The sequence below is a fragment of the Rhipicephalus sanguineus genome, chromosome 8 (genome assembly GCF_013339695.2).
Source record: "Rhipicephalus sanguineus isolate Rsan-2018 chromosome 8, BIME_Rsan_1.4, whole genome shotgun sequence".
NCBI classification, from domain to species: Eukaryota; Metazoa; Arthropoda; class Arachnida; order Ixodida; family Ixodidae; genus Rhipicephalus; species Rhipicephalus sanguineus.
In genome coordinates, this window is record NC_051183.1 from 95,997,519 (window position 1) to 96,010,060 (window position 12,542).

General features: G+C 45.9%; 1 protein-coding gene across 4 annotated transcripts in view; it reads right to left on the bottom strand.

Moving 5' to 3' along the window:
• The window catches only part of LOC119402223 (uncharacterized), a 310,187-nt gene that overhangs the window by 253,048 nt on the left and 44,597 nt on the right, over positions 1 to 12,542 (bottom strand). For all 4 annotated transcript variants that reach the window (XM_037669356.2, XM_037669352.2, XM_037669353.2 and 1 more), the window contains exons 4-5: positions 11,343 to 11,368; positions 7,355 to 7,519 (exon numbers count right to left, since the gene is read on the bottom strand). In XM_037669356.2, coding sequence (XP_037525284.2) covers positions 7,355 to 7,519; positions 11,343 to 11,368 — 191 coding nt within the window. The remainder of the gene's footprint in view (positions 1 to 7,354; positions 7,520 to 11,342; positions 11,369 to 12,542) is intronic.

A 12,542-nucleotide genomic window follows, 5' to 3' on the forward strand; every position in this document is an offset into this window, starting at 1 on the left:
TTTACGTTACCGTGTTACCGGATTACGTTTACCGTGTTACCGAAACTCGAGTTTTAGTAAAGTTTTTAGCTACCCAAACGTAAACCTTTACGTACGTACGTAAACGCTTACGTTTGCGCAAACCACTCAATGGTGATGATAACTGCATTTAAACTACATTTAATTTAGGTAATGTTGAATTACCGTTGCGGCAAAATCATAAACGAGGTTTTTAGCGTTTGAAGTGTCCCGGTATACGCAAAGGGGTGTGGCAACACCGGTTTGCCGGGCGATGGTGTCGACATATGGCTGCCGCAACAGCTGATTTTGAGAAAATGGCGCTTGCGACGTGTGCTTCTCTTGCGGTTGGAGGTGCGAGATGCGTTTGAAGACATGAGCGAGTGTAGCGTCGCTTTCTGTTCTCGAAACGAACAGTGCGAACAAAATGAACGGGCCTGCCACTGGGCTGTGGTCTTACGCGCAGGGACTTCTTAGTTCAAAAGCGCAACCAGCTACTGCCACGTGTCCCGGTCCTCACTCGTGAACGACGGCCCCAGTGGGCAGGACGGCGTAGGTATCTGTGGGTGCTCTTTTATAAAAGCCAGCAGAAGCTCCTTTTCACGATTCGACACCCGGGAGCCAAGCCAGACATTCCGTTGGGACGACATCTTGAAAAACTGCGCCAACCGCTACTTTTCTCTTTTTTATTTCGCGTGCGCGACTTCACATGGCGAGCACGTTAGAAAAACTAACACCAACAAATATCAGCGCTCAAACCTATTGCTGTTTCAGAAACTGTTTCAGCTTGAAAAGAAAAACAATATCTTTTCGTATAACAACTGTATTTATTAGAAGGCGAGAAACACTTCGTTTTGAATTATACGGTCCCCTTGCCGAGGACAAACGATGCGCGTCTACTTCCGGAAAGCTCGCCGCTCACCGCTTGACGATTGGCTGTCCTCTTCCTCTCGGCGGAAGAGAGCTGCGGACCACCCACTTTTGTGACGCAAAACCGCCAGAACGAACGCGGAACCAACAGAGATCTCCGATCCCCCCCCGGTCGCTCTAGCCTCGGTAGTCCGGTTGAAACAAGGTGATCGTAAGTGGCGCTCAAACTTCGGCCTATTTTGACTCGGTGGCTGGTGGCTACGCAAAGCGGATATCGCAAGTAGCCACGAACGTAGGTGGATTTGTGAGATAGGGCCGTAAACATAAAGCCTAACAGGCTTGTAGTTTACGTTCCGTAAAGGTTCGCGCATGCGCAGAGTCCATCCGGTATCCGGCAACACGGTAACGTAAAGAAGTATACGTACAAGCTAAAAGTCCCTGTTACCGCAAGCAAAACAACATATAGCATAGCCAACTGTAGCATGCGCACGCTCGCGCGAAAGAAAAGTCTTCTTCCTCTTGTTCTTCGAGAGCCTTGATGGTGATATAAACGCAGGCAAAACCACGTATAGCGTAGCCAACTGTAGCATGCGGCGCTCACTCCACCCCGGCAGTACGCTTCGTGGAGCGGAGGGCTCGCAAGGCAGCAGCAGCGCGGGCTTGCCACGAAAACCCTGCGGTGAGAGCTCACGAGGCCGCAAAGAGACGTCAGCATCATGCGGACCCCGAGATACAAGACCACGAAGCCGAAGCAGCGCGGAAGCGGCGGCAAGAAAACGTCGAAGAAGTACGGGCGCGGGATGCAGCAGCCAAGCGCCGAAAGCGGTAGCTACCCGACGTTGGTGGTGCCGACGCGCGCTTCAAGCGCGATTTCTTCGGCCACACGTTCGGCCACAGCTGCAAAGTCTGCGACCGCTTGTGGTTCGACAACAAACTGACCACAATCGCTACTATAGCAACGTGTGACGTCTTTATATGACAGTCGAGGAATTGTACGGAGCATTATCTACCCGACTATCTACGAGCCACCTCCTCAATCATCATTCGCTTCGTATATATGGCGTGAGTTTTGCATATTCTGATGCGTGGGGCATCTTCCGCTCAAATTCTGATGCCTCTACAGTGTCGTTATCGAAGTTTGTCTCGCGTGGTACTTCGTTGCAGTCCCAAGAATGCAAGAATGGGGTTGCTTTGCGACTCGCTCCTTTCACACATCAGTGACTTGAAAGGTGGAAGTAAGCTTCACTTACATACGACGAGATTCACTTATGTGCAAGTGAGATTCTCCCAATCGCCGCACCACCGCTGCATTTGCTAGATGCAAATGAACAAGCATTTACGCTTCACGCTACAGAAGATATTTTGGCGTACTTTGTCTTCTTCCTGCTAAATTATTGAAGAAGTTATTTTTATGACAACTTGATTGCTAGCAGAAGTGTTCTCTATGCTGGTCCTCCGCTTGCATCCTGCTCATTACCTGCGATTCTGTATAGCGTTGGCTCGTCCGTTTACTGTAATATGTCTTTCGTAACCTGCTTCTAAATTACTTCTCTGCTTTATTCTTATTTTTAACTGTCTGCGTCATTGCTACTGTTTAAATATCTACATTCCATGTGAGTTTACTGCAATGTCAGGGCGATGTTGAGGACAAAGGTAAAATACTCTGAGCGTACCTAGAGTATGTCGTAACATAAATTGTGCTTACGATTTAGTAAAATAGCGAAATTGAATATTATAATAATAGACATGATAACAAAAGATCTTAAAGATGTTAGGAAAAGCATTTGAGAAACACAATACCAGTACTCCAATTTTCTCATGAGCGTCCCTACGAGCCCTTTCATGCTGTTTTCCATAGGCACTGAGTTTATTATTGTCTGACCTTAGCACATCAATTGACAAAACATCATGGTCTATTGTCATAGCTTTTAGGGGTGCCGCCTGTATCGTGTTTATACCGCGTGTTTCACGTAAGTGCAACAAATTTTTACAAAAAAGTGGTTAACCTCCACTGAATGAAACCAACGACATCGTTTACCGTCATCTGGCTCTCGTTAGGGCACTTTTATATATCGCTTAATTTTTTAGTTAACTAGGATGAATTACGCAACATTTCCGATATTCACTTTCGGGCAAAGTGCCTTTTGTTACGTTGTAGATGGCATTCCAAAACAACCGATTAAAGAAAGCCGGAGAAATGTGATCACGTTACTGCCCTCATGCGCTGACGCAATGCAGATCTCTCAAACACGCTTCAACAGCAAAAACCGACGCGTAGACAATGGCGAAATGAGCGGCCGCTGCTCTAGGCATCGGCTCCACAGTGTGTCCACAATGCTGGCTACCGCACACGGCAAGCAAACGCCATCGACCCTGAGAAGCGATAGGATGACGGTGCGCGCGCCGGTTTCGCTCGAAGACTGTTTGAGTGCGGTGCAGTACGGTAGCACATGAGCGCAGTGACGTAGTTTGGTTTTATATTTCGCGGGCGTTCTTTAAAAGCCAGAATATACGCACCACTTAGCATGTACGTCACCAAAAATATTATAATATTAAATTGTGAAGGTTCGTGGGCCCAGGAACTCAGACATGCAGAGTCGAGACAATAGACATAGAAAATTACTTTATCATTGAGGACGGAGCACAATTCGACGACATACATAACTGACACAATACACATAAACTTAACACTGCAGTATTGAAGATGCTGTTTAAGCCTTCGCAGAATACAAAGCACGTCCTTCTATGCAAATGTCTATGCACGGCACAGCACGGCATGCTCATGACCCAATGCGAAGTCGTCGACCACTCACTCGTACCGTTGCGACGAACACAGGCGCCGGGCAGCACGATGAATTGGCCGAGTCGCACTTGCACGTAGCCACGTCCTGGAGACGTCGAAAGTCATGCCGTTGCGGCGAACACAGGCGCCGGGCAGCATGATGACCTGGTTGTCTCGTTCTTGCAACAAGGCACGTCGCAGCTGCTCGTGATGGCTACTTCTGGTACGGTGCCGGAGGCAGTGTGGGACCGTTGCGTCGTCCTCGAAGGCGTGATGACGCCCGCATAGCGCGACTGGCCTAGCATAGGCGCGACTGGCCTAGCATAGCGCGACTGGCCCGCATAGGCGCTTGGCCAGTCGCGCATAGCGCGACTGGCCAAGCGCCTGGTCGAACACGGCGACGGCCGCCCACCCAACTTCGTCTTCCTCTTTCTTCTTGTAGCTATTTGGCATTCGAAGGCGGTGAAACCAAAACTGACTCATCACCTAAATATATCAAAACTGGATCAGTCATTTTTATTTGCGCTCTATGGCGTAACAAAGTGCACTTGGTCGTCAAGTGAATAATTAAAATGTTGCATAATCGCCCTCAGTTCATTAACCACTTAACGATCAAAGAATACTACAACGAGCGCCACATGACGGTTAACCATATGCCGTTTGTTTCATTCAGTCGCGCTTAACCACTTGTTTTTTTTAAATAATTGGTTCTTCTTGCGTGAAACAACCAGTATACTTATTCACTGTGATTGTTTAATACGGAACCCAAGGGCGTATCCAGGAGGGCGGGGCACATCGGGCCCGTGCCCCCCCCCCCCTAAATTGTTTTCCCCGTGGCATACAGAGGACAAAATGGCACTCGACCCCACTTATCTGCCCGGACCCAATGTCGGATCAAGGAGGTGCCCCCCCCCCCCCCCCCCGAAAAAAATTTCTGCCTACACCACTGACGGAACCGCCCTGCTATTTGACTTAGACATAACTGTTTTCCTTGTTTAGGCCAACGTAAAGCTTTTTATTGTTACTAATCAGCAGGTAAGCAGAGCTAGAAGTGGCAATAGTGTGAGTAGCAGTGATATACTGCGACGCTTTGTGTCACTGCGACATGTCTGAGACGTTTCTGGGCGGCACAACTCCTCTCGGAGAAGAAATGGTAAAAGATTGCACGTTAGTTAATACGTAGCTAACGAACGCTTTACGCTAGCAGATAAGTAGAATATGAAAAATTATTGCAGTTCCTTGTCCTCAATTAATTGTGAGCGCTGACTCTGCAGTTATCGTCGTCACACGATGCGTCACAAAAAATCTCGCTAGCAGCGTTGTTGCTGTTCTGCACCTGTTGGGTGATGCTGTATTACGAAAACGGTAATACGCTTACGAACAAAGTAAGACTGCACAGTGACATTTGCGCCATTGTGCGGATGCTTCTTCATGACGTTCTTGCGAGTAGATGGCAACCCGCTAGCTGGTGGCCAAGTAGAGCAGCGACACCCATCAATTGCAAAAGTGTCAAGCAAAAACCACTGACAGCGCAGCGTACAAAGAGCTGTCATGTTAAACAGCCAAACAAATCCCGAAAAGTTGTGTCGGAATGAAAGTAGTATGCTTTGAGCACTGAGAAAGACAGAACTTTCGGGATACAAACTTATATTTTATTAAACTTAGATAAAACTGGTCGCAGTTAAGAAAGTTTTAGGTAAATGCTTTTGTAATTAGGTCTTTGCTGCTTAATTATATGGATCTTAATAGCAAATTGGTCACTGTCTCGAAGTATCTGAAGGTACAATTGAGGGTATCGTATCGGATACAATAATTGCAGAAGTATCTTGTGTCTGTATCTCAAGTACTCCTTGCCCGAGTATCTTGTATCGTATCGCGATACAATTTCAAAGTATCTTTGCCCACTCGTGTATAATACTGTATACAATGTTGAAGACTCTGGTGTGACGTCTCTTTCTCAACTAGTCGTTCAGATAAGGTTAGGCAGCCAGGCGATACTGGACAACGCTAACTTCTTATAGGTTCAGCTTTTATGTCATATTGGACTAGACCTGCGCTTAAATAACTGTTCATCTCCCCATATTCTCCCCTGGGGAAAGGAGGACCTTAATATGTTCATGTGAATATGTTCAATAAGTTCATGTGCAGTGACGCACGACAAAACAGAGCCTCCCTTCCGATAGTATTCCTTATCGGGAAAGCAGACTCCCTTACTTTTCGAACGTAAAGGGGGCTCTCGCACTCAGCGTGCGCAAATCAACAATGCATAATTTCAACGAAAGCTCTCTAGGTGCCACCTCACCTCTTCTGTAATGTTGTAAATATGTGGGTCTCCCAATATATGCACTGCCGAGGCCTTTGCACTCCCTCGTCACGTCGCTAGCGCCGCCATGTTGAATTCCGGCAGTGACTTAGCCTTTGTAAAGAGTGTGGTGCATTGTAGTCTGCACAGAGGGCACCGTCAATGAAAGCCCCAACGAATGCGTGGTTTTGTAAAGTCTTTTCTATGCTCTTGACCTAAAGAGCAGCAACCTTTTTTTTCTTTTCTCTCACTCTTTTATTTCTGCGGCGCTCCTTTGAGAAACCGGAGTTAAACGCGGAGGCCACGAACCACTTAAAGAACTCAGTGCGGTACCGTGTGTCATCGGCACAACTTCTTCAACGTGCACTTCAGAGTAACTAAAGCGGCTTACTGAAAAGTACTATACTTTTGACCGTGGTCAAGAGTATCACGTAAAAAGAAGGCCGTCTCTGTCGAAAACAACTCCATGTCGCGCGTACAGGGGCAAGGGAATGAAATATCCCCGACTGGTCATCAGAGTGCACACCCCGATTTGGGGCCCTTCGCTAGGTGGATATAATCCTTTCATGTTCTAGACGTCCCCGCCGCAAAGGTCTATTCACAATATTGTATGTGCAGCTTAATCCCGAGCGTCCGGTAAGTCAACCATAGTTACATCTTAGCGATAGCAGGGCTCAGCTTGGAAGAGCGGAGTCCGTTAATCAGCGTGTCGCCGCCTCGCAAAATGGCAATGCATGACACTATGCCTCTGTGTGCAGGGAATTTCTGATTGTCATGCTCTGCACAGTCTGATAAAGCCAGATAAATGGCCGCCAGCAGTCAACAATCTTCGCGCGAAATTGTGTTTTCCACTGTGAAAACAAATTCTACAAAGAGCCCGCATGATTTTTTGCGCATGTGGCTGTTTTGGTCTCCGGTGCATGATAACACGCAGCAATTCCAGGGGGGGAGGGGTCATAAACTCCCCTCCCCATGCCTACGCCCCTGGTTCGGTGTGCTAAACACCAAGTGGGATGCAAAGGAAATATGTCTAGCGGCGCAACTATGCTGACATGCTCATTGCGCAGAGACGTTGCGATGCTTTTGTTTAACTGGCGCTGTGAATAAATGTGGGTACTTCCACAAAGCGCTGACACACGAGCAAATCGGGAGCACACATGCTAGAAACATCTAAAACTATTTCATTGCAAAAGAAAAACGGGCTACTGCAGATGCAGAGGCTGCTGTGTGCAGTGGAAGCAGAAACAGTAATCAGCAGTAGGTCTGCGAAAGCATTCCATAAAGCACGCAATACCCAAGAAGCAACATAAAACACGTCTTGGAACAATGCAATAAGAGACGCACCGCAAAGTAGAAACAATGCAGATACCTAAAAAAACAATAAAGTATTTTGTTAATCTTACCCCTTCTTCCGTAATTTCTCCACTTCTTTTTTGGTATTGTAGTCTACGATACCAAGTTGCCAGACCACCCCTTTCAAATGATGAATTGAAACATTTCACAAGATTGCTGTAGAATACATTCCCAGACGCTTTTGTTAGGTACAGTAGTTCTCCGCTACCGAGTATCTAAGGTGCAACCAGAAACGACATGTCAGAAAAGCTTAACGGCTTTACCAATGTTAGTGCTAAATGTCGTCGAAGTCAGTTTCCCAGCCCTTATATACCCGACGCTTTATAGAACGTGTTAGGAATAACCAATGCTTCTCATATCATAAAACAAAAGAAATGACCTTAGACTCGAGCGCCGATGCTTACTCTCGCAGGCTCATACCTGTAGACATAGATTCTATAGATTTTGAATGTTATCAACATAGCACGTGCTATCTCCCAGAAAAAGTCACAAACAATGATTGATATTGAAAGGAATTTGCTTGGACGAGTTACAATTTAAGGGAAATAGCAGTGGTCCACACCAATTTCCAACTAGATGGTCCTTATGTTTCTGTTTGTTGGCGGATTCGTACCAGCTCAAACCACTTTTTGTAGCATGCACTGTACAGCTACCGAATGGTCATATTGGTCAAAACTGAAGTTTGGTCTTTAGTTTTCGGCAGTATGCGATGTACTTCAAAAAGTATATTTAAGAGACGGAGCAAGGACCTTGTGTAGGCCACCAGTTCCATTCCCTAAACGTTAGTAGCACGGCACTTGCACGGAAACCACATTAAATAACAATATATCGTTCGCTTCTACCGACATCTCCCTCACTAACCACGTTTATCGCATTTCTAGCCTAGTGTTCGTTATCATTACTACAGATTTATTTCTTAAAGAACAATTAATGCCGAACCACTACCGTGCAAAAATGTAGGCTAATGGGTGATGCTCAGTAATGTTGAAACAACAGATGTGTCTTTTTCGAATCACTTCTGCAAAAGTAAGCGAACCATTCAACTTTCTGTTCTTGCGATAAAAATTATATGGACACGCACGGCGGGGTTTTGTTGTCGCCGTCATGCTCCGTGTAAAGTCCAAATCGCTAATATCGCCCCGCGCGGCGTATGCTATACGCACTAGTAAAAGCGCGCGAGCACCGGGGCCGGGCGCGGTTGACGCACAGGTGAAAAGAGTCGGCCACCACCGTCGCACGAACGACACATGCCTTAGCATCGCTCTGTGTGCGAGGCTTGACATCGATGGCCCGTGAAACAAAGAGGAAACACCCTGTGAAGGAGGCGGAGATGGGAGGGAGGCGAGCTGCGTTGCCCGAGCAGCAACTGCGACCTTTGCTCCTAAGAGCGCGTTTGCAAGCGCCGGAGCGCGCGCTACCTCGACAGACATCCGGAATGAATGAATTAGTGAAATATTTATTGCGGAAATTATATTATTACTGAAATAAGTGCTAGATGCCATTAGGCGAGTCCCTACTCCGGGTCTACGTTGGACTGAGCTGCAACTTGCGCCCACGCCATGAGTCTCCGCTGATCCTCGAGATCTCGGCTGGACGAAGTGTCCTCCCACGTAGGCTGCGTTATTTGCGCGATGCGTCTATTAGTCTGGCTGGACATCAGGAGACGGCTCGTAAACTTGCTGTGCTCTCAACGGTTAGTTTGCGTTTGAGGTCTGACGACAAGAAAACCGCTTCGGTCTATGGAGCTGCCATATTCCCATAAACCAGCGTTTTGTTGAGCTAGATGACATCGGATCTAAAAGAGTTAGCTGCCAGCCTTTCTTCGTATAATATTCCAGTTTGTTGCTATCGCATTCATTGCTTCACCCTTGCGGCGAAACTGTGATTGTTTTTTGCTCGAGTGAGCCATTTGTTAAGGGCGATAACAAATTTGAAGAAAGAGTGTTGAAGTTGTCAAGGCCTGCATAGAAATATTTGTTCTTTCGACTGTGTATTTCTAGGCTATCCTCCCGTCTGAATCTCGCCCTACGTGTTCTCCAGTTTGTCAGTGAAGATGGCGTTCGGAAACGGAAATCTTTTTCTCACACCAGTAAATAGTCTCATTTTTAGTCACAGCTATGCGCATAACCTACACCAGATACTTTTTTTCTTCGCCATGACCTTCAGGCTGACCCACATTCAAATAGAGAAGACTGATACATGCAACAGTTGCGCTTGTTTTTGTTACCAGCCCTCTGAGACTGCCTCATTTACAGACCCGCTCATATTGTCAGTTTCATTATCTTCGCACTTCTCCCACTCCTGGCTTCATATAATCTACGAGACTAGCGAACGGTTCGTAATGGTGGTGGACGCCATATCCAACACTGCTCCTTCCTATAGGTGTAAAGGCAACCCTTCGGGCCACCAGTTCGGATGATAAGTTCTGTATGTTAGTAGGGCTTGCAAGAGATATCCTACAGGAAGTTCCCAAATGTTTAGGGGCCAAACCATCTTGGGACCCAAATGGATATAAATCAATTATTTAAATCAAGTTTCATCTATGTATCCATCCATCCTCTATTAAAAGCGGAGCTGTTTAGGCTTCGGGATTTAGGTCCCGGGCAAAACTCCGGTATCCTCCGCACAAAACTGGACGGGTATACGCCACAGAAAGCGGGTATGTGCCAAGTAACTTCTAGCATAGCATAGCTATGCATAGTATAATAGAGCAAAGGAGTGGGAAAAGGAAGTGATGGTGAGGCGGGTGAGGAGAATATAAAAAAAGAGGCGACAGGGTAAAGCATAGCATCCCCTTGTATAGTGTAGTTTCGCAAGCGGATGGGAAAAGAAAGAGAAGATGAGAATGACTGATAATAGGGCGACAAGGAAGGAAAGGGAATTTGACAGGGTAATGAATAGCCATGTATAATATACCAAAGCAAAGAGGTGAGAAATGGAAGTGAATGTGAGGAGGAGAGAAAGAAGAAGGGGAAGGCCACCAGGTCCGCTCTTTCCTCAGTTTTCGCACCGCTAGCACGTAGCTGCCCCAAACTTTCTTTTGAACATCGTTGCTTCACTATAGTATAAAGAAGCTACAAAACAAGAGCGACCATTTCCTCGTCGGCTTTTTGTTATGCGGCTAGTAGCAGCAACGTCACCACATCTTTCAAAATACTAACCGTTTAAAATTAATGTGACAAAAGTAAAAGTAATACTCCGCCTATCGAAACGTCAAGTACGCCTGTGTAGCGCACCTCAACACTGCCTATGCAATATTTACGGTACAAGAAGCAAAGCACAAGCTATGCTCATTAGTTTAAAGGCTTTCTGCGAAAGTATGCCCCTCTGGCCTTACAATTTCTGCGTAGAAACAGTTCGGTCATACCGCAGCAGTTGCTTCCTTCAAAACTGCAAATATGATAAAAAGCAGCACGCTGCAAATTGTATACGTATCGCTAGATTTATATCAATTACATAGAAAAAGTTGTCGAACGAGATTCTTTGTGATTTGAGATTTAATAAAACAGTAGCCAAAAAACAAGGTCAAGACGAGAAAGCAAGATTGGCACTACGTTAACAGTACTCTCTTTTGCAAGTTAGAATGCCTGAGGCGTTTCCTCATACCATTTTTATTTTTGCAATTTAAAACGTCGTAGCTGTCTTCATAACCGCGCATAACTTCCCCACCAAAATAATTTTACTCCTTCATCACAAAAAAAGCGAATTTTCTCCCGAAGGCACTCAATTAATCCGTTGCCTGTTTTCGGCCTTTCATACCGCATTTGATAAAGGTCATGAACTATTTTTTTCTTAGTTTCCTCTACTCCGACACATCAACTTTATCACGCTGGCGATTCCTGCTATCACTGGAAGAAGCGAAAAGCGTGTACATCTTTCCCCGTATCTGTCCGGTTTTGCGGAAAAATAATCTTCTATATTTTTATTTTGGTATTAGTGCGCATTTTTGTTAAGTGATAAGCATCGTATATATGCAAATACAGGTCGACTTGGGCAATATTTTTGGTGAAGCTGCAGCCTATTTTGTAATATACATACCTTAAAGTCTGTGTGCTTCGGTAACACTTCGTTTGGATGCACGTTTAAAAGGAAATCATCATGCAAGCAGAAAACGAAAATAAAATTAGTTGGGCGATGTCCAATAATTTTCAAAGTAAATATTCTTTTTACGCCAGCGCGTGATTACCACAATACAATTATATGCGTATAACCCAATCGTATTGGAAGACCACGCGTACCAGGTCTACCTCTATATTGAGAGGCACTTCTAAAGCCAGATACCCCGAATTTACTTTTTCCTTCTCAACTTTTCAACAAAAGAGAGGGGATCGATCAAATGCTCGTTGCCTTTGTTAGACACAACGTAATACAAACAACAGTGAGCGAAGCTAGCGAATGTGTAGCGGATATTATTTGTACCTTTGAATTGTACTGTAGTACTAATGACATAAATGGAAAGGAATTAAAGTGGATGCGATATCAACTTGCCCCAGGTAGGAACCGAACCTACAAGATTCGGATAACGCATTCGTTTCTCTACCAAGTGAGCCACAGTGGCGGTCGCTTTCGCATCGAATTTACGGGGCTTTTCGTTTCTGCAATCTTGGGAGTATTAGCCAGCAGTGCTCACAGCCACGACGGCGAGAGTGGAACACCGATCGAGCCCTTCATCAACCATCCCTCTTTCCTTCATTCATAGCGATGGTATCGTTCCGACAGACTTCATGCCTTAGATAGCGTACGAGGGTTTATTGGTCAGCTTCCAGCCCGTAATGCGATCACCAGCTACATGATGCCAACTGGCGACAAAAGAGTGCTCCGTACTCACCGTCACGGCTGCGAGCGGTGCTGGCTAACACTTCCGGGATTACAGAAACATAAAACCCAATAAAGGAGAAGGGAAAGAGACCGCCGCTGTAGCTCAATTGGTAGAGCATCGGACGCGTCATCTGAAGGCTGTAGGCTCGGTCTCAACCTGCGGCAAGTTGATTTTGTATCCACTTTAAGTCCTTTTCATTTATGATATAATTACCACTCGGCACCTAAAGCCTACAAGTATGGTCCGCTATACGTTCCTTAGCGTCAGTGTTGATGTCACTGGACTGTATCTATCAATTTTTTCATGGTCGCGTAAATCTGCATATGGAACGTTCATTTGAAACTAATTTCTCCACCGAAATGCTGCCGCGTGTCATCTCGCCGTGAAGCTACTGCAGCAAACTGGAACAAGCCACAAAC